The following is a 21,528-nucleotide window of genomic DNA, read 5'->3' as shown; positions in this document are numbered from 1 at the left end:
CATATCTCACCCAGTGATCTACTAGATTAACCCCCTCTTCCTATCCTTAGCCTTCCAGCCTTTTAGAGAACTCTCTGGCCTCGGGACTTCGGGCCGGCCACTCAGTACATCAACAATGTGTTTCAGCTCAACCCAGAACTCATCCTTCGGTCTGCGATTCGGCCAATCCGTTTCCTTCTCTTCGACTTCTTTCATCGGGGAAAAGACGACGCTAGCGCCTTTGATACCGATAACGGTACAAGATTGTGGATCTTTGAGGATCCTGGCGTCGGAGCGGTCTTCGTAGCTTTCGAGATGCTCGATACATTTTATCGCTAGACGCACAGCACGCGTACGGTCCATGGGTGAGGGCGTGCCGCCCTGCTGGACATGTCCCGGAATCGAGTCTCGGGATTCAAATCGCTCATGTGCTTCTTCGCGAATCATATCTGCGATGAGTTTGGCGTTGTAGACTTTGCTCGCTTTCTCGTTGATGAGGATCAGGCGGCCAGCGCGGGATTGGCCGGAGTCTTCTTTGAAGGCTTTCTTGAGGTGTGTGATGTCGGCGGCGAGCATGGCGATGCTGATGCCTTCTTCGGGAGTGTAGACTGCCTCGGCACCGACGGCCAAACCAGCGAGAGTGGCGACGTAACCCGAGCGGCCTCCTTGCGTTTCGATTACGAAGACACGGCGGCGGGAGGCGGAGGCGGATTGTTTGATGGTGTCGCAGTAGCGGACTAGTTCGTTGAGGCAGGTGTCGGAACCGATGCTGTATTCAGTGCCGGGGACGTTGTTGGATATTGTAGCGGGGAGGAGAGTCATGGGGATGCAGAGAGATGAGTACTTTTCTTGTGCTTGACGGAGTTGAGATAGTGATTGGAAAGCTTCAAAGCCGCCTATGATGAAAAGTCCATCGAATTTGTATTTCGCGAAAAGAGAGGCAATGTGTTCCATGCCGGACTCGCCGGGAGTCTCACGATTCATCCCAATCTCGGAACCGCCTTTGCTTGCCCAGCCATCGACCTCGAGCCAGTCGAACTCCCTGACTGCTCCGACAGGTTTGTCATCATGATGACGAGCGAGACCAGCAAAGCCGTTATGAATGGCAATGGGAGTATGGCCACGAGTGAAGCAGTATGCTACTGCAGCGCGGGTTGCAGCATTTACGCCACCAGCAGGAGCACCAACGTGAATGATGGCGATTTTCATATGCTGTGACAGGTTAGAAGTGCATTAGGAAAGAGGTGAAACTCTGTAGATCCAGAGTGAAACTTACTCTGCGAGAAGGAAGCTTCATAGATTGGTTTAACTGGGTTGCTGTTGTAGTCATGTATGAGTTATACATATCCGAGAACTCGGTGTCTCTCAGCTTCATCGCCCGGTCAAAATCTTTAGCTTCAATAGCTTTAGAGACCTCCTTGGTGTCCAAGACAGCCTGTACAAGAGGCTTTCGAGTGATCTTGTTTTCATTGATGGCAATGAAAGGGGTTGGTGTTTCCGGTGTGGCGTCGAGCACAGCATTGACAGCTTCCACGCCTTGTAATGTTGCGAGCTGCCGATCATAGGCACATGCTGAACCACCCCGTTGTACATGTCCAAGGGTTGTAATTCGAGTATCTAAAGCGAGGCCGTCCTTGTCTGCGAGGAGATCCTTGATCATTTCGGGGGATATCTTGTTCCCATCCTGGTCAGCAGCACCCTCAGCGACAATGACAATTGTCTTCCTTTTCCCAATCTTTCGGTGCTGTTAGAGTGTTAGTAAAAGATCATCAGATAAATCACATTGAACTTGCCTGCGCCACGATTGAGCACATCTCTTCTCTCCAATTCTCGGCTCTAGGTTTCTCGGGAATGAAGACGAAATCCGCACCCGTTGCGACTCCGGCCATGAGAGCCAACCAACCACAATGTCTACCCATAACCTCAATGACAAAAGCTCGAGAATGTGATGAGGCCGTGGCTTCGATGTAGTCAACTAACTCACAGATTCGGCCCAATGCCGAGAAGCATCCAATTGTAGCATCTGTCCCGGACATGTCGTTATCAATTGAGCCAACAAGACCGACAATGTTGAGATGTTTGAATGGCTCGATTTGCTCCGCGGTCAATTGCTTGGTATCGACCAGTTCCTTGATCAAGCTGGGCCACTCCGCACGAAATTTGTCAGCTCCGGTCAAGGAACCATCACCACCGCAGATGATTAGAGCATCGATGCCGTTCAAAACCATGTTCTTCGCAGCAGTCAATCTTCCGGGACGTTCGTAAAAGGCCATACACCTCGCTGTGCCAATCAATGTTCCGCCTTCAGAGAGCCAGCCTCGGACTTGTTCCCGGTCGAACTTGCGTATGAAACTGCCGCCCTGGACCAGACCTTCGTAGCCTTCGTAGATACAATAGGCCTCGCAGCCTTTCTCGAGTGCCATTCGGACCACAGCTCTGATAGCTGCATTCATACCAGGAGCATCTCCTCCGCTGGTCATCATAGCGATTCGACGGAGCTTCCCCTCGAGAGGAGGGGGAGGGTTTGCGGGATGTGGTGGTGCCATGGTGGTGGTGTTGATGGTGGGGTGAGCTCTGATGAGGGGTGAAGGAAGGGAAGATGAATATGGAGGAAGGTTTGAGTTTTAAAAATAGGGAGGGGCTTTGAGAAGGCCCGTTTATGAAGAGAGAGAATGGTAATTACGTTACTTGTACAAGTAGGAAGTGAAATAAGGTATCTCACACGTGGTAAAAAATGGCCAGGTGCGGGATCTTAGGAAAGTGACGATATGGTGCAGGAAAAGACGAAGTTGTTGACAGGGTTAAATTTCTTATCGGCGCCGAAGTTATCGCAGCCTTCAATAATACCGAGTGCGTACACACCTGATACGGTGGTTTTATAGCGCATGTGGGGGGGAACCTACAGTATCCCCTGCACGGCAAAGTCCCAGTATATGCACACCCTAATTGGGCGCTGTCGTAGGGTCGCAACTGGGCGCGCAGGTCACTAAAATTGGGTACCTGAGCCGCTGAACACCGATTGACGGTCGCATCCCGGCCACCAAAAGTACTGTACGGAGAGGGTGACGTGACGACAGAGCTGGGCTGGGCTGGATCAGCGGTATTGAATCGAGTACTTGTAGGTCCGGTATATATCCTCACGACCCACGACAACGACCGTATATTAGGTGGATGAGAGAGGGAGGGTTGCAACCTACTATAGTAACCTTAGCTCCCTTAAATTGACGGCCAGCGATCAACAGCCCCAACTCGAGGCCGGAGACAGCGAGACACCTTCCAGCACTACTCCAGACTACTAGGTCGCGTCTCGAATAATAGCTATGGCTTCCATACCGAACGAATTCCCTATATCTCTAAAATCATGGCCCTCTTCCAATAGCAACGACTCCACTTCCCTACCAAACCTCATTCAGCGCATCAACTTCGAACGAGGGGGCTTCCGAGATATCAGCGAGGAAAGTTTACACCAGGAAATTGCCGAAGCAGAGGCAGAGAGTAGCAATGGCGAAGAAGATCGCTCGAGTGAGGAGGAAGAGGTGGATGAGGAGCCTGACCGGATGAAGGAGCTTATGACAGCTAGAGATGAAATGCTGGTCCAGCTCGAGTAGGTTTATCACGGCGCATAACATGCATCTGCTAACAATGCAGGGCTGCTCATCATGGCGCGGCATTCGCTTTAGACTTCGTCTCCCTCCTGCTTTCGAAAGATACCCCGGTTCAAGCTGGCTTGTCCATGACGCCCCAGCTAAGGGAGATGGTGGGAACAGGCACACTGGGGGCGGATAAGATACAAGCTTCCCGAATTACGGATACCCAGAAGGAGAACAACAGGCATGTTGCCAAAGGGTGGAAGATACAGAACCTCAATAAGACAGTGGATACCATTCTCGAATCGGCCACGAGGCTAGAAAAAGAAATGGAGACGGAGACAAAGTACTGGGAGCAAGTTCTTGCTGTCAGTGAAAATGGATGGGCTGTGTGCCGATTGCCAAATGAGAAGCAAACTTTGGGAGTGAGATTTGGGTTTTTAGAGGGTTTGTAGTACCCTTTCCTAGAATATACTGAATGCTAACAAAAACAGCGGCACCAGCCTTCAGGAACCAAAGTCTAGCAGCTCTACGGAGAAACGCAGATGGGTCAATATCCCTAGATCAAGGAGTAACGAGCACCGAGCCACAATGTGTGCGGGTTCGTGTCCAAGTAAACGGCATAAACACTGGATCATCAACAATTCCAAGACCTGTGCCCGAAGACGGTCCTATAGAATCTCTAATACTCCAAGCACGAAATACCATCTTCTCTACCGAGCTTTGGCAAGAGCTCAGCCGCGAATCAAGAACACTTGGCGCGTTTAATGTGAGGTATAAAGGGGACCCTCTCACGTTTCCTCTTGACTCTGAGAGAACTATATTGCTTGATCCGGTCATTTTGGGCGACTCGGCTCCTTCACCACCCGGCCCTGATGACTCTACTGCAGAAGGGATTGCTATAGCCCTCAACCTCCTATTAGCTTACTCCCACAGGCAAAACCATCGTCGAAGGACACAAATCCCAGCCCCAATCTCGGCCGCAAAGCGCCCAAACCCACCCTACAACTTGTTACGTTCCTTGATTACACGGCACCGCCACCAACAAACAATTACATCCCTCCACAATCTCCTCGCCCCTCTCTGCGCGATGCTGAAATCTGCATCGTTAACCCCAACACCATCGTATACCATAATCCACTCGCCCTCCCAACCACCGCCATTCGCAAACTTCTCTCTCGCAGAACGCACCATTTCCTCCCTAACTGAACGTTTAGAATCCATAGCGACTCTAAAACTAACACCAGACACAACCCTCACCATAACCTCCCGCACCTCACAATTCCCAGTCGCGGGCACATCATTCGGTCTCTCCCTTAACCAAGAGTCAGAGCTCAATGCTACGTGCGTCGCCCCTCCAGCAATAGCCGACGTGAAAGGCGTAGAAGATTACGTTTTCTTCGCTACATCCTGCGCTCTCGCATCGCTCTTCATATCTCCTGATGTCGATGACTCCAGCTGGATACGCACAGCGCAGCCCAACGTTTTGCGGAAGCTTTTCCAAGGAGGCCGAGCCAAACAGCTCGTCTTCAATGTCTCGCGCATGAAGACTGGGACGAAGGGGGTGAAGGGGAATTGTAGCCTTAGTGTGGCGTGGGAATGGATGCGGCATGATAGTTGGAGTGTGGGGAGCGAGAATACGATGAAATATAGGGAAGCGAATGAGTTTGGAGAGAAGAGAGGGGAGCAAGGAATCTATGAGTGGAAGCATGTAGCCGGTTGGGATGACGGCGAAGGGCAGGTTATGAAAGGGCTGGAGGGGGTAGTCACGGATGCGGGGAGAGAAGAGGCTGATGGGGCGAGGTTGAGGCAGAAAAGTGGCAGGGTGCAGGCTTTCAAGGGCAATTAAAGGATCTCTTCCTGCTCGATGGAACATTGTGGGCAGATTATGAATCAAAAGCATCTTTTTGTACTATCGTAGCCCATTTTTGATGATTGCTGTGTCTGATGCACTCCGGATGAAAACTTGTTTGGGCTTAAAATCAGCGATATTAAGTGAGAGTTTGTCAAACTAGAGGATTTTAAGAGGTAGGTGAAAAGGGGCAACCCTCACTAGTCGATCTCGCTTGCCAAACTTGGGACCCAACACCAACCAACCTCGTCTCGTCAAGCCAAGCCATGTCTGCTCCAAACTACACAATTTCATCGCATGCTCAAACAACTTAGCAAACCGTCGCCTTTTGCATAAGATCCCAAGATCAGAGACTTTCATTAGACTGTTCGTGAGAAAAAAGACATTCAGCATGACTACTCGCTACCGCGTCGAATGTAAGCCGGGCCTAGCTACTATCCCCAGTCTCTCGATGGTCTGAGGTGCAATGCTAACAGCCAGTTATAGACGCACTGAAAACCCATCGACGGGATCAGTTTATAGGTACTTCCTCTCGTCCCATTCTACTAGGCCTCACTTCTCTTATCTCGTCCCTGCCCAATTCCCTGCCGTGCCTTGCCCCACCCCCACGGCTCTCCCTACTCATTTCATCCCATGTCAACCTGCATTTTCTCATATTATAGAGAGATGCTAACGTAAAACAGAATGGGTCAAAGGCCTCCTCGCCGTCCCATTCGTCCTCCACTCTCAGCCTACAGGCGTTTTTGAGACACGGACCAATAGCGTCAAGATGATGGCCGCTGAAGCACATAGACGATACTGGGAAATCATGAGGGATGTAGAAGTGATGATTGACGATCATAGTGAGTACAATGTCTCGACTTCTCAGGAACGTTATCATCGGGCTAACCTTTTTCAGTCGCCCACCAAGAAGTTAACCTGCACGGACAATCAAAGCTTAAGCTACTAGTCCCGAGTATAGGAACCTTCTTTACGAGATTGCCATTGGCCGATGCCTTTATCTATCAGGACAAGAAGCGGTTCATCTCGTCGAGGCGTTTTGTTCCGCCTAGTTTTAATGATGTGAGGTTGATTCTCAACACCGCGCAGTTGATGGGTGTTACGGCTGCGGGGCCGGTGGATTTGGCTACATTTGATGGTGATGTTACTTTGTAAGACCATCAATTCTTTCCTTTTGATGAAATCTATATTAATAGAGTTAGATACGATGATGGCCAGAGCCTGGAATCTAGTAACCCTGTCATTGAGAGGATCCTATGTGGGTTTCACGTGACTAGATGAGCAGACTTACTCTTTCTAATATGAAATGAATAGATTTGATGAGTAAGGATACGAAGATTGGAATCGTGACTGCGGCTGGCTATACAGAGGCCGAGAAATACTATGGGCGACTACATGGGCTGCTCGACGCTGTGAAGGCGTCTACGATACTTTCGCCTGCTCAGAAGCAAAATCTCATAATAATGGGTCAGTATACTCCTGTCAATGGTACTTTTCTTGATATCATCCAGCTGACTATCCCATAGGTGGCGAATCAAACTTCCTATTTACCTACTCAGAAGCCTCTCCCTTCCTCCTCTCCCACCTTCCCCGGCGTAGCTGTAAGAACAACGTGGATCCTATTTATTTCCCATTCAGCATGTCTAGAGAGTTTGCAGTCATGCTTCCAGATAAGATCCTCTTAGAATTTCTCGCAGCTGCAGAGACATTGCTGCGCTCCTCCAGATTAGAATTCAAGCTAACTTCCCCTCCTCGCAGGGATCCTACCTAGTATGTCGACCTGGACACAACCCACCATAACCGATCTCCTAGACCTTGCCGAATCCTCCCTCCGAGAATGCGTAGCCAACCTCTCCCTCCCCGCCACTATTCTCCGCAAAGAGCGAGCCGTAGGCATCATCCCTTCTATACCAGGCCATAAATTCGCGCGAGAATCATTAGAGGAAACGGTGTTGGTTGTGCAGAAAAAACTGGAGATGAGTGCAGTAGGGCGGATGTTGCCGTTTTGTGCCTTTAATGGTGGGAATGATGTTTTTGTCGACATTGGCGATAAAAGTTGGGGAGTGCTGGTTTGCCAGGAGTATTTTGGTGGGGTTAAGGGGGGGAGAATTGGGGGCGAGAGGACGCTACATGTTGGGGATCAATTTTTGAGTGCGGGGAGCAATGATTTCAAGGCCCGCGTGGTGGGGACAACGGCTTGGATTGCGAGTCCTGGGGAGACGGTTGAATTGTTAGACGAGTTGAGGGGGTTGATTGAGGGGAGGGAGGTAGATGGCGTGTAGAGTAAGGGTGATGATTATCACTTCCATCCGGAATAGGGCATTTTGCATGCGTCTCGAACAACAGGCAGTTTTTTTGTTGATGCCAAAACTGGAGATAAGGCATCCTGCCACGGCATTGAAGCGAAGTCTTTCTTGTTTTGTCTAATTACTTCTTTCCAGGGGGGTTTCACATTCGATCCTACACCTTTTGGCTCGGCTGCAACAACTAGGTAAGCGATAAAACTGAAGCTAATGAAGAGCTAAGGGGAAAAGATAAGCGCGACTTACAATGTTATACACATAGACTAGAAGTAAGCTAGGAGCGTTCCACTTGGATGGTTTCTATGAGCTCTGAAGTCCAATGTGTGTACTTGCTGGCCTCATCACCAGAGGAAGTAATTCCAGAATCCGAAAAGTTTGAAAGATGTTGGGCGTCGCTTCAGACGCAGAATCGTCACAGTGCTCAGAATCAGGGCTTGAGATAGAGCAGAAGAATGAGCTAAATCACTTCTTTGGAATTTCTGGATTTCGGGTCCATATTTGTAGCTAGTTAAGAAGTAGTTGTAGTACACGCAAGTTAACGCAACTTTCTTGACAATGAGTGATCAACGTACCAAGTGACATTTGTATCCATGTCTATTCGTTCCCAAATCTATCTCTGTCTATCATGCACCAATGTATCCATTCAACGCCATGCCATGCTTCTTCATCCGAGTATCTTGATAATGCACAAATCCACACCCGTACTTCTACAGCTTCACCAAAGGAACCTTCGAATACAGCACATCATACCCCTTCCCAATCCACCCCTCACTCAAACCCCCCGTTCCCACAACTCCTAACCCGCCAGCCATCCACAGCCCCGCAAGCGCAATAGCAACCCCATTGATAACCCACCATCTCCTCTTGGCCTTCTCCCCATTCCCCGCTTCAACCCACCCATTCCACCTTGCCGCGCCCCAAACAAAGTGACCTGATGCCGTAGCTACAAGCGCCACATACCCCGTCCAAGCAATAGCCGGATGCCGTGCAAAGCCATGCGCGACATACCCCAATCCCACGCCACTTGAACCGCCCTCATACACCCACGGTAATATACGGTTCACAAACGCATGCGTCAGTACCAGCGGCGCGAGTATATACCCACTTGCACTAGTCCAACTCACAGCCGGCCAGACCTTCAACCTCTTTGATAAGCGTGAACTGATCGACAGATTCGCAGCGCCGTATCGCTTTAGATTCCCATTTCGACGGTGGATTCGTAACGCGAGGCCGGAGAGAATGTGCGTTGTGATGGGGAGCGTGATGAGGAGGGGTTCGAGGGGGAAGGATTGGTAGTAGGGCCGTGTGAGGAGGAGGTAGGGTTCTGAGGCTGGGAGAGAGCGTGTTATGAGGGGGATTATGGAGGTGTTTGTTAGGTGGAAGGCTGTGTAGATGGTGAAGATATAGGAAGAGTATTTTTGGGCTCTTATTACTGCTCGGGAGTTTTCGTTAACAGTCTATTTCTCAAAGATTCTGAAGAGTAGGGAAGAGTACGGTAATATGCAACGCCATGCCCACTTCCGCTCAGTCCTAAAGAGTGTGGAGGAGAAGGCAGATCGGGTAGTTGCTTCTCAGGTCCTGCATCTGAGGAAGGCGATTCGATTGGTGATGGTTCTAGTTGTTGAAGAAAAAAAGCCTCTTCCGAGGCTGTGGATTCTCGTCGCTCTTCCATCTCAATATCGAGGTATTACTTCAAAACAAATAAAAGATTGGATGACCATCGAAATGAAGATGTTTGGTTCGTCCATCTTTGAAATTTAAGCTTATTTGCGCATTGACCACACCTTGTTTTTTACGTCTCCTTCACAACCGCAGACTTGACATCAACTTTGAGTTTGACATGGTACAGAACTTGACACCAAAAGAGAAGGGACATAAATCTTCAATATGCCTCCCGTAAGTCCATTCCACTACATAGAAACCGAATACAACATAGCAGCTGACCAGCCTCCCCAAAGCGCGGATTCACAAACCCAGCGCCAAAAACCGACAGCGCAAAACAAGCAGTCAAGTCCTTTTACTGTACTTCTTCCCGCCGTATTTCCAATTGGCTCATGCTGATTAAAGAGACAGGCGAACTATGCAGCAAAGGCTATGCCCGTATGAACGAATATGAAGCGCACCTTTCCTCCTACGACCACTCACACAAACAGCGCTTGAAAGACATGCGCCAACTTACACGCGATCCACTCGCATCATCAAAAGCGCGAAAGGCGGAAGCGAAAGCTGATAAAGGGATGGGGCTTATCAGTATCAAACTTGGAGGAGAAGGGGGAGTGGAGGGAGGAGAGAAAGTTGGGAGTGGAAGTGGTAATGGGTTCAAGAAAGGTGGGTTTAAGAAGGCGGGCTTCAAGAGTGCTTTTGCACCAGCTTCGGATGGGGTTGAGTCAGAGCCTGCTGTGGTGAAGAGTGAGGAGAGGAGGAGTAGTGTGGATGAAGGGAGGATTGAAGGTTTGCAGGGCGGAGAGAGTGATACAGATGAGGATTATGAGATGTATGATCCGAGGTTTCCTACGGATTGAGACATACGCGGGAACTGGCATATTCAATGCGTCGGACGATACCACGACATAGGCCCGGCCCTATATCATGACTTCCAAAGATACCTGGAATGAAAACTCTTCACCAAACATAACGAAAAGTCGACCAAGACAGCCACCACAGCACCATCCTTCGCCATACCCAAGAAAAGGCCGCTAGGAAAGCCACCACTGTCCAGCGCACTGAACATGGGCTTCGTTGCTGGGTTATGAGTTCTGCTGCGGTGCAGAGGGACTAACTATGAAAAGATTTGAATGGGCCCCGAAGCTACGACGGGCAAGATAGAGCCTCGGTGGAATATTGGATGGTTTGCATCTAGCAAGTGATCATTTCACGGTTGTTACTACCTCGAGCCTTTAGGTATGTGGTATCAAGACATCGATACGAAGAAGTTTCGAGCCCAGATCCAAATTCAGACATCGTGTATCACTGTATCGTTGCTAGTCTTTTACTTCATCGTATGTCTTAACTCTCCTTTCCCTCTCCCGTCTCGTTTTTGTTTCAAACCTCCCAACCATGTCTTCTACCTCGCTCGGCCCGCTTCCCTCCAAAGCAGGTCTCGAGCTGGATACACACAAGTGTACAAGACTATATTGAATTTCAACGACCTTTGAGTGCGAAACCTCCTTTTGCTTATGTGGTGGCCCTTCGCAATTTGTAATTGGAACATAAGCTATATCTATTTGGATTTGTGCAAATGTTGTCTTGGTGTCTGATGCCAGCCTTTTATATTTGTACAGTACTTGGCCCATACCCCTTCTTTGTGTACACATTGTATAAGTACAAGGTGACAAGAGTATATCATGTGTCGTTATTGAATTTACATCGCACAAGTAGAGTGTACACAAGTTCAAGAATGCGGCTGATCGCGTTTCTTACTTTCTAGAAATATCATGAGCCCTTGAATGCTCACCATCTATAAAATAATATCTCTCACCCATTCCCAAGCGCTTGAGTTCCCTCTTTTCAATCTACTCAGCTTCTTATGCCCAAGTGTCCACCCAACAAGAAAATGTTCAAATTAAGCCTCCTCTTCATCATCCTCTTCAATGTCTGCATCATGCTAGGCGCCGCAGCACCTACAAATAACACACAAACATACCCATCCATTGTGCCCGGCCCAGGAATGCCCACACTGGCGTCACTCAACCTCACCAACGCCGCTCTCTTCAGCACCTCCACTTTAGAAACACACATAAACCGTTTTCATTCCCTGCATACCCTCAACACCGGGACCCTATGCCAACCCGTAGACCTGGCTAACAACAACGATGTCGTAGCCTGCTTCAACTATCTCTATGCATTGGGACCCCGTTTCTGCGGCGGCAGTGGAAATACGGGGAGCATTTCGAATTTTGTGAGAGCAGGGTCGGCGTTGGTTGTGGGGACTAACTTTGGCCCTGGTGGAGTGTGGGGTTCCTACTGGTAAGTTATGTATATAAGCTTTCCATTCTGAGCAGAATTCCTTTCCAGCGATAGAGCAAGTGAGCGCTAATCTTTCCTTGCTGAGTGAAGTACCGATGTGGCGTACAGCGTAGCAGATATCTATGTGAGTTGCAGAGGTGCTCGTAGCCAGACTGCTTTAGCCGGTAAGCTTGCTGCTCCCTCACCTCATGCATCGCCTCACCAAAAACGTATTGGGCTCCACCACGTTGCTAACATATAAATATCAACAGGGGATTCTTTTGCTTATGGAAATGGGAATTTACATGTTACTGTTGATTCGGGGAACATTGATTGATGTGGCATGGTAAGGCAAGGCAGCTGGAAAGAAAGGTTTTGCTGTAATTAAAGATCGGTATTCTGGGTAGCCCGCCTAATCTACTGCCAAAACCCCAAAACGACCCCCGAAAGTGACCCTCCAAAGTGCAAAGTGCCCTCTTTTGCGATATGCAACAAAAACGCTGGCATTCCCAAAGGGGAAAGCGGTGAGCAGTGCAGTGGCTGATTTGAATACAGTATTATCCTTGAACCTGCACATAACATAACATAGATAGTAGTCTACTTCTGAGCGGCTTTCAAGTGAAGTTCAGAGACTGTACCGTACTATTCAAGTCCCAACGATCAAGCTTGCAACCAGTTGATGCTTCGTATGCTTTTGGAAAAGTATACAGAGTACGAGAGTACGACGGAGAAGGACCGGATGAAGTGGATTGGAAGATTCGCCGAGACCAATAGAATTAGCCTGAATGTGTAGGATTTGCACCTAAATTGGACCCTTGATTTAGCCTCATTTTGCGTTTGTTATCTTGCTATTATGCCGAAATTAAAACCGATATAAAGCATTTTGTTGAAAAGAAGTCTAGGATTTGTGATAGAAGCAACTTGGTGGTACACAGGTAAAGCAGGAAGGTATCGAGAGGTATCCTTTAACTATGTCACATGAAGGCGCTCTAGAAATACACATCTTGAATACCACCCCCTATGCCATCCAATTATCCACCAGCCATCTACAACCGTAACAGCTTCTTGGCGTAGTTCTCAATCACCGACTCATTAGGGAAGGCCATATCCTCCAACTTAGCCGCATACGGTGTAGGCACCTCAGCACCCGTAACTCTCACACCGGGCGCATCAAGGTAATCGAAGGCGTATTCCATAGTCAGGGCGAGGATCTCAGCGCCGACACCGAAGGCCGGGAAACCGGACTCGACGGCCATAATACGGTGGGTTTTCTTTACAGATTTGACGATTGACTCGATATCGAGGGGTTTGATGGAGCGGAGGTTAATAACTTCAACCTCGACGCCATATTTCTTCTTTAAGGCCTCGGCAGCGATGAGGGATTGGCCGACGCAGCGAGACTGAGTGACGATGGTAAGGTCCTTTCCTGCACGCTCGATTTTTGCTTTGCCGAACGGGATGACGAAGTCGTCTCTTTGTGCGGCTTCGCTCATAGGGAAGGATTGGCCGTATAACAACTCATTCTCGAGGACACAGACGGGGTTAGGGTCTCTGATGGCGGCCTTCAGTAATCCTTTGGCGTCTTCTGCGCTCCAGGGAGAGACGACCTTGAGACCGGGTATGCTTCCGTACCAGGCTGAGTAATCTTGTGAATGTTGTGCTGCGACACCGGACGCGAAACCGTTGGGGCCGCGGAAAGTGATGTTACAGGGTTGGATACCACCAGACATGTAATGTGTCTTTGCTGCCGAGTTGATAATCTGGTCAATGGCTTGCATGGCGAAGTTGAAGGTCATGAACTCGCACTGTAGTCATTTCTTAGCCACTGCTTATCGCGCCGGGAACAATAGGACTTACGACAGGATGTAAACCAGCCAATGCGGCTCCAACTGTAAGACCACAGAATCCAGACTCGGTGATAGGACTGTCAATAACTCTCTTCTCACCAAATCGGTCCAACAGTCCCTTGGTAACTTTGTATGCGCCATTGTACTGAGCAACCTCTTCACCCAGGACGAAGACCTTGGGGTTCAACTCCAATTCCTCCGCAAGAGCTTCATTCAAAGCTTCCCTGACTGTGTATTCCTTTACGCCGCTCTCCTTCGCATATCCTCTGCTTTGGACAATCGCCGGAATTCGGGGAAAGCTCTGGAAGGCGCTGCGGGCTACAGGTCGCACTGATGCTGCAGACACAATTCTGGAAGCTGGGCGCAAGAGTCGGGACATCTTGGTAGGAAGCCGCAGCTAGGAGGAGAAGGAGATAGGATGGATTTAGGTGGGTTGAGTTGAGAATGCAGGTGTCAAGATTTCTTCAGCCGGCGTTCAGTTGGGTTGGGAAGCTATCAATTTCCAACAAAAGTCAGGAATCCACTAGTCCGGTTTTAGCCATAGTGTCGGGATCATTCCTATCAGTTCCGTCATCAAACACTTGTATATCTTCACTCTTTTGCATTCTTGAAATTCTTGATATCATTGAAAACCCTTGAAGATGTGAGATACAGCTTCACACGGGCTTAATCTTGTCGTTTTTCAGACTTTGAGCTTTCAACGTCTTCAAAGTTAATTAATTAATAGTCGGGACGCGGATAAATCGGGATTCACGGGGTCCCTATCCCTGAATGAGACGAAGAATGAACATTGTCTTTTTTATACACTTCATCATCTTACTTGATGGAACTTACAGCTTGTCAGATTCTGCAATCTCAATCTCGAGTACTAGGTAGACTCATATTTACAAAGTATAACTCAAGGACCGTGGGAATAGTGGTACTTGTTGGTATTCGTCATGCGTTCTATGGAGTGGTATGTACTGTGCACTGCTGTCATTCTTTGCTGCCCGATCCTATCCTAAACGCCAAAGCCTTCCCCGGGCTCCCAAATAATCGAATCCAGATCCACTCTGTCGCTTCAAAATACCTCCCAAAACAGAGACACAGAATACCGCTTAGACACCCATAGTAAAATCATGTTCGATCCCTGGTGTGACGCTTGCCATGAACTGTATTGATTAGCATAATACCTTTTAAAGAGAATGATTGAAGCTTACCTTCAAGAACACGACCAGATATTGATCCACTCGAATAGCAACCTCCTCATCCGTGACCTCCTGATCATGCTGTAGGACTTCCCATTCATCATTGCCATTTCCACCAGCTTTCATACCATCTACAAGAGCTTTGTCACCGCTTAGACCAGTTTTGCTGAAGTCATCGACCAGTCCTTCCATACCAGCATCTTTGGCGCCTGGTGCAATCTTTCCTTGGCGCATCTTCTCTCGACGAATCTTGAGAGCGGCGTCTGCACGATCGAGGAGGGTCTTCATAACGCTGGCGTGTTTACATGGGTGTACAGATGCCATCTTGATGTTGTTGCTGAAGTAGGGGAAGTCTTCAAGGGTAACTGTCTTATCTTTGTAGTCACCGACGATATCTTCCATCATGAGTTGCGGGGTAAGAGGTTGTGAGTTTGCGAGGTATCCGGAGAGGTAGAGGCGTGGAGTGCGATAATAAGGAGTGTAGGCAATGTATAGAGTGTATGTACGTCGAGATCTATCATCAAGATCATATTAGTACGAATACTTCAAGGTGGAACGGCCTGGAGGACTTACGCATCAGCTCCATCGCCCTTAGGATCTCGAATAATAGCCTCATCATCATCATCCTCGTCCTCCATGTCTGGAATCTCATCCTCGTCTTCTTCCCTCTCTCCCATATTTCCACTCTCGTCCACAGTCCTCACATCCCTCGCCCTTGCCTCCTGGCTCGCCCCCAAACCCCCAGTTCTCAGCCATCCATCCTCATCATCCCCAGGCGAATGCGGCCCCCCGGCAAGCTTAAAGTCTTCTCCATCACCCACCATCGTCTCCTCCTGTCCGGCATCCCCCGCGAAGTTATCGTCAAGTCTGCGATGACATGGCACGCCTCGAGTCACTAGGAACTGCTTGCCTGGAGGCAAGTAGCCCACGCGCTTGCTTTCCGGAGAGGCGTCTGCCCACGACCACGTTGGGAACTTGTAGACTAGATAGTCGCCGGCGGCTACGAACTCTTCGGGGGTAATCTGACCATTTTGACGGAAGGTGGAGGTGTGCGAGACGGGTGCCCACTCCCGGACTCTGTCGAGGGTGCTATGGAGGAAGTTCATCGTTGGTGGGGTAGATTTTGGTACCGCGTACGATGCCGAGATGTAATGCCAAGGACTCGTAGACTTGTGGTAGATGCAGTTTGTAGAGAATTTATAGGGGGAAGTAGGGTGTTTGTTGTATGGAGGTTGGTTCGAATATCGGACAGAACAAAGGATGACGAGCTGCGGATGGCTTCAGCCTCGAATCATACCCCTCCTCGAGACGTGATTGGTCAGATCTGTGAATCACGAGGAAGTTACAAGTGACTACCTCAACTTGAAATGAAGAAATGTTTCAGCTTTTGATGAGTCATTTATGTCTTTATTCGAAGCATGAAGAATAGACTTTGTGAATAATTGATACAGGTGAGCTGTTCCTGGATATGCTCCCTTTCGCACCATCGGAGATTTAAAGATGCATATAACTTGGCGATTTCACTCTCTCAGATGTTCGTAGTCGAGGAAGGAATGCTCTTGTAGAGTTCAAGGTCTATATAATAAAGATGACTTCTAACGCCTTTGTGTGATTACCTACTCGTTTTGCGGTTGCATGCATGAGGGCGTTCTGGAAGGCTGATCTCAGCCTAGCTACTTCATCACCTCTCTTTCGTCTTCTTTTCCCTGCCCATAAAACCTTCCGAAATTGCCAAAATGCCGGGCTAGAGTACATCGAAGTATCACGAGTAGTCCGAAATCTTCATATCGTCCTCCGAGCTCTTCCGACGGAACCTCAAAAAACAGAATCAAATGTGTTCAAGCAAGACACTTCCACGAAGGACGAGCTGCTTGCGACCGCGAATAGTTGCAAATATGTTTCTGGGAAGCTTGGATATATCCTGGCAAAATACGAACCTCCAGGTGTTAACCGTAAGGCTGGAAGCGCAACGAAGATCTGTCAGCGCCTAAAATTCGGATCGAAGATAGAATATTTAGATAATATCAGGAGAAGCTGATTACTCACATTTCAACGATCTATATGCTTCTCGTATAGTGCAGCTGAAAACTGCAGGCCGGATTAAAACTTAGCTGGACGGTGCTTTTCATGAAATTATCGGCCAATTTGAGGATATGCGGAGAGAAATTTACAGCATAGCAGCTCACTCCAGAGAGACCGATCGAGGCGACTCGAAGTTGTCGTTGCTATCTCTATCAACACACGCCCGGGACAACAAGGAAACATGGCAGGACTTTCGCAGGGAGCTTACCAGGAAGGGCTTCGAAAGTGAGAGTTTGAATCGGCACAGTTATGTTTTCAAGCCTATATATATGCTGAAGTTGAACGAAAGTGGTCTCTTGGACCAAGGGCCACTCCAATGCCTAGGGAATTCTCATGATGACCCTTGGTGGAACAGGCGGATGCATATAGATACCGTTCATTCACGGGAAGATGTAAAGCTGCCTGTAGTATCTGACGAGTTCGATGTTTCTCGGTCAATAGAGAATGAAAGCTGTGTTGGTCTACACATAGAGGTGCATGTCATCAATACCAGAAGGCGCCGGCTCTAAGCCCGAGAAGACAAACATACGTATCTCAAAAGGAAGTCCTACGCAAGCATGGATGTCGCAAGTCGAGCCAAACTTGCCCGAACAGAAGCTCTATCACGCAAAAAAAAAAAGAAGAAAAACAAAGGAAATACATACAACAGTAGGTATTCGCTGGTGGTCACCCACCCAACTACTAATCTACCGCTTTGGATCTTGAGTATGGCAGAGCGGACGGGATGCCCTAATTTTTCCAAGCTATGGTCGTATGTGACAGTCATGGTGTTATTTCATTTCATATACCACCCTACATGCATATTTCTTGCGAAGCGAAGTCATCCAGTAGGCCACCTTTAGGAGAGACCAGACTGTTTCTCCGCCGAGTTGTCACTGTGTTGACTTAGATCTAGGGTCCGTTGAAGATACAACTACTATGGATGCGCCTGGGATATAGAGCGGATGGGTGAAGAAGAAATATTGTGCCGATGAGCTTGGAATCCGTGGGGAGCATGTGCAATGTGCGATTAATGATAGCCCGCGGTGAGATACTGTCTTTGAACATGAGATCGTTTCTAGCTACCAACCACTGCATTCATTTCGCTATATTTGATCATAAGATCCGGAGAAAAGACTGTTGAGGAAACTTGGAAAGTCTAATTCGCCCCCTGCTTGTAGCCCAAAGCCAAAATCGTTAAGGTTTCCATCATCGTAAGGGAAATTGATACTCTCCTCAAATGTTGTTCTCGTATTAGGTGTAGGTGGGGTGGGGAATTGGTCTCCGGTCAGGAAAGTGTCGGCAGTAAGGGGTTTTGGCTCGGGGTCTGGCTCGGATGATTGCTGAAAAGCAGGTAGACTAGACGGTGGCAACTCCGAAGGCTGGGAGCCTATAGACTGCACGGGCTGGCTAATGGCGTGGGCCTGCGATAAATTCCGAGACACATCATCAAGCCTGTGGGGGGCTGATTTCTCTTCCAGGGCTGAAGACCCGCCTCTGTCAAGTGTGTGTAGCTTCTTAAATTGCCGTTCCAAAGCGTCCAGCCTTTCTTCGAGGACAGAAGGTGTGTCCCAGAATTCAACGTATTGCTTGTAGTTCATTCGCAGAAATTCAAACTTGGAATCAACGAGATCCAAATTTATACTCGAGGGTCCGAAGTACTTTTGGACGAGTTGAACAGCTGCCGCGATCCAAATCGAACTGGCAAGAAATGGATTGACGGCTTGTACATGGTCGTCTGAACATCGGCTGACCATAGTGAACGCTTTATCTGCAGCTAAGACGAAACGATTCAGAGCTTGTCTTTGCTGCTCTGACAGTACAAGTAAACCATTCTGCCGCGGGTTGGAAGGGTTGCTGTGTAAGCTGATGCGAGAATTCCCCGGACATGCCCGGAAAGCCTCAAAGTGGTCGATTATGAGATGGGTAAGTTGTATCATAAGATAAGTACTATGCTTTTGTCCATCCAATTGCCGAGCTAGCCCAGTATCACCCGAGCCAAACGTAAGGTACTCGCCGTGATATTGCAGGTCGTTTGGTAAAGCAATTGTCAAGCAGCGTAATGAATTAGATATGACTGAAAGATCTTCAGATACCATTAGGTTAGATTTAGACGAGGCCCTTGACTCTGAAAATAGCCCTCTTGGATCGGACAAGTTCTGTGCATCTCTCATCAGGGAGTTGACCACGATAAACCAGGCTTTGCACCCTCCATTTCCACTCTTCTGCAAGTTTCTCCAGCGATTCATGGGCTTTGGAGCAAGGAAACAACTCATCTGTTCTGTACCATTGTACCAAAGTTCATCTTTGATCGGCAGGAACGTCTCATTGTCGGGCCAGTTGATTGCTGTGGGTGAGCGTCTTATTATTGATGCAAAAGTATCCATCTCCCAAATTGCCCACCATGCACGTCGTCGCTCCTCAACTTCAATCGATTTAGCTGCATCATATCCTGATACGGAGTCCTCTAAGGTGGCGTCAATGCAATGCAAATCAAGTTCGTAGGCAAGTCGAAGACACGTTCCAAGGTGACGCCACGCTATGCCCCGGACACCTCTGATAAGATGTTGGAATGTTGTGAGTATAAATGATTGGAGTAAAAATAGTGGAGGGGGTTCGTCTCCACATGCTTTCAAGACTTTCTCCTGTAGTTCTATTGCAATGTATTCGAAGTGTGTTGGCGTAAGGGTGGACAATGCAACGACTAAACGTGACGACTTGCCACAACTGTGTATTTTCTTGGCGAATCGTGCGGAAAAGATAAACATCGACCCCAGAAGTGCGCCCAATGCTTGGGGCGATGGCACGAGCTGTAATTTTGTAGCGAATGATGGTTGGTGGAATAATGAGAAGGCACAGAAATTGAACATATAAATATCAATACTAGTTCAACATTAGTGACTCGTACTCGGTGATTTTAAAAGAAAAACTTGAGCTCACAGTTCATGAGCAACATCAACAGAAACACCAAGCAGGTGACATGCTTCTGAGAAAACGGCTGGATTGCCAGAGAGGCTCTGATTTGGGTCTATTGCTGGGTTGGAGTGATCATCGGGGTCATCTTGGCGGCGATTGCCATGAGAGGGATGTAAAATAGAAGAGATCTCATATATTGCCGATGGATGCCCTTGAAGTGGTCGTGAGGCGTCGCCTTTACGGGAGCCATTCCCATGCCGGTCCTGGTATGGACTTCGGTCTCTCGAAACAGGAGGGTCATCTTCTAAAGATTCCGACCGGGCTCGCTTCCTATAACGACTTGGAGTTCCTGCGGTTGAATTTAGCGTTCTGCAAGAGTCAGTTTCACACCTGGACGCACCAAGCTTTGGCCCTGGCTTTAGAGGACCAGCAGGATACACACATTCAACCAGTGATTTCGAGCAAACTATACAGCCTGGTATGATTTTGTCGCTGCACGTGATTCGTCAGTGTTTGGTACCGGCATCTCGAATAGAAGTGGCGTACCACTTTATCTTCCGACTAGGATCTGTATCAGGTAACTCATACTTATAGATCAGGACAGTGGGTTTCGACTGACCGCCGACATGGAGTACAGGCAAGGGGAGACAAATTTGCCTGTGCCATGGTGGTAGATGATTCTTTGCAAACTCAGACGTTTGATTCAAAGACTGCTCAGCGCTTGCCTTGGTTGTGGTGCAGATGAGTTGATACACTACTTATGCTATAAAGTGAAAACACAGAAAGTGATTATGCTCTACGGAGGTTTACGAAGCATATCAAAGAGGCTCATTTAGGTTTGGCGGTTCCGGAATATCTATACTCCGTATGTTCATATCAAGGGAGTGGCTGCGCTGCTTCTTTTGTAACCAACAACTTGTTATCGAAAATCGATGCATAAATCCTCATCTTCGATGGACTTGTATGTATTATGTACCTGTAGTGGCTTTGTCTTCTCAAGATACCTAGCTGACACAAATAGTAGCCCCATCGGTACAGAGTATCTTGGCATTCTCTGCGAGATGAAGCGATATGTCAGATACGTACAGTACCTGAGTTCTATTTCCCCTCCTTTGACAGGCGAGACACTCGAGACACAGGTGCTTCAACACTACCAGCCAGTAGTCGAAGTTTGATGGCTCCAAATAAAGTTCTGGTGTGACTTGTCAGATCCATATGATTGAGCTTCCTGTTGCATCAGCCTTGTCCTACCGCACCTCTCGGATATTTTCGGCTTGTGCAGAGACTCACCGGCTAAGAACTAATTTACATGCTTCACTATTGATCCATCGAGGCGACTTGGCTAAGACACACACTTTCCTAGAAAGTAGGGCTTATTTCTCACTGCGTGGCTTGACAGAATATAAAACCCGGCGGGTCTCGTTCAAAGTTGACTCTTTCCTCCCTCTTTCCTTTTTTCCCTTTTTGCGCCAAAAATCCGCATGCTGGAAAAACATACCATCAAATTCGAATCATTTGGAGACGTGTACGAGACTATATCAATTTTCGCCTTTAGTCAGATCCACTCTGGGGCCAAAAACGTCGCATCGTTTTCTCCATTTCTCGGAAAGTCTACACGATCATTGTCGATTCATCGAGTGTTTGCCACGTCTTCAAATGCAAACTATCTGGGGACACGAAGGTCATCACAGCATAATCTGTTAGCGAGCGAAAATGGGTAGCAAAAACAGTGAGGTTTGAATTTTCTTGATTACATTGAGAAATCGCTAACAGCTCCAAGTATACTGAGCAGCTTTTCCAGGCCGTCAAAATGACAACCCCATACGACCAAAACGCCAAATTGCCGTCGAA

General features: G+C 48.3%; 7 protein-coding genes across 7 annotated transcripts; 3 read left to right on the top strand and 4 right to left on the bottom strand.

Moving 5' to 3' along the window:
* Nucleotides 1-21: 21 nt before the first annotated feature.
* pfkA (ATP-dependent 6-phosphofructokinase) lies at nt 22-2,525 on the bottom strand (the record flags this gene model as incomplete). The annotated part of the gene is made up of 3 exons (XM_031146919.1): nt 22-1,191; nt 1,256-1,723; nt 1,782-2,525. 3 exons carry the CDS (start codon nt 2,523-2,525, stop codon nt 22-24), a joined length of 2,382 nt encoding a protein of 793 aa, XP_031007369.1.
* A 774-nt stretch (nt 2,526-3,299) lies between these two features.
* Nucleotides 3,300-5,415, top strand: srb4 (Mediator of RNA polymerase II transcription subunit; the record flags this gene model as incomplete). The annotated part of the gene is made up of 3 exons (XM_031146918.1): nt 3,300-3,583; nt 3,628-4,013; nt 4,061-5,415. The coding sequence occupies 3 exons, from the start codon at nt 3,300-3,302 to the stop codon at nt 5,413-5,415; spliced, it is 2,025 nt and encodes a 674-aa protein (XP_031007368.1).
* A 394-nt stretch (nt 5,416-5,809) lies between these two features.
* ISN1 (IMP-specific 5'-nucleotidase) lies at nt 5,810-7,700 on the top strand (the record flags this gene model as incomplete). The annotated part of the gene is made up of 7 exons (XM_031146917.1): nt 5,810-5,834; nt 5,905-5,940; nt 6,102-6,260; nt 6,317-6,569; nt 6,621-6,676; nt 6,733-6,906; nt 7,231-7,700. 7 exons carry the CDS (start codon nt 5,810-5,812, stop codon nt 7,698-7,700), a joined length of 1,173 nt encoding a protein of 390 aa, XP_031007312.1.
* Nucleotides 7,701-8,428: 728 nt separating this feature from the next.
* On the bottom strand, nt 8,429-9,393 carry LHYA1_G001938 (uncharacterized protein; the record flags this gene model as incomplete). Its single annotated transcript, XM_031146916.1, has 2 exons — nt 8,429-9,045; nt 9,216-9,393. 2 exons carry the CDS (start codon nt 9,391-9,393, stop codon nt 8,429-8,431), a joined length of 795 nt encoding a protein of 264 aa, XP_031007313.1.
* Nucleotides 9,394-9,608: 215 nt separating this feature from the next.
* GPATCH8 (G patch domain-containing protein) lies at nt 9,609-10,243 on the top strand (the record flags this gene model as incomplete). Its single annotated transcript, XM_031146915.1, has 2 exons — nt 9,609-9,617; nt 9,680-10,243. The coding sequence occupies 2 exons, from the start codon at nt 9,609-9,611 to the stop codon at nt 10,241-10,243; spliced, it is 573 nt and encodes a 190-aa protein (XP_031007318.1).
* A 2,469-nt stretch (nt 10,244-12,712) lies between these two features.
* On the bottom strand, nt 12,713-13,892 carry PDB1 (Pyruvate dehydrogenase E1 component subunit beta, mitochondrial; the record flags this gene model as incomplete). The annotated part of the gene is made up of 2 exons (XM_031146914.1): nt 12,713-13,471; nt 13,524-13,892. The coding sequence occupies 2 exons, from the start codon at nt 13,890-13,892 to the stop codon at nt 12,713-12,715; spliced, it is 1,128 nt and encodes a 375-aa protein (XP_031007319.1).
* A 718-nt stretch (nt 13,893-14,610) lies between these two features.
* Nucleotides 14,611-15,806, bottom strand: atg3 (Autophagy-related protein; the record flags this gene model as incomplete). The annotated part of the gene is made up of 3 exons (XM_031146913.1): nt 14,611-14,664; nt 14,713-15,214; nt 15,274-15,806. The coding sequence occupies 3 exons, from the start codon at nt 15,804-15,806 to the stop codon at nt 14,611-14,613; spliced, it is 1,089 nt and encodes a 362-aa protein (XP_031007320.1).
* Between the last annotated feature and the right edge of the window lie 5,722 nt (nt 15,807-21,528).

This window comes from Lachnellula hyalina, assembly GCF_007821495.1.
Source record: "Lachnellula hyalina strain CBS 185.66 chromosome Unknown contig00029, whole genome shotgun sequence".
In the NCBI taxonomy this organism is placed as follows: domain Eukaryota; kingdom Fungi; phylum Ascomycota; class Leotiomycetes; order Helotiales; family Lachnaceae; genus Lachnellula; species Lachnellula hyalina.
The sequence above is the reverse complement of the archived record's forward strand: the minus strand, read 5'-3'. Positions and strand labels throughout refer to the sequence as shown.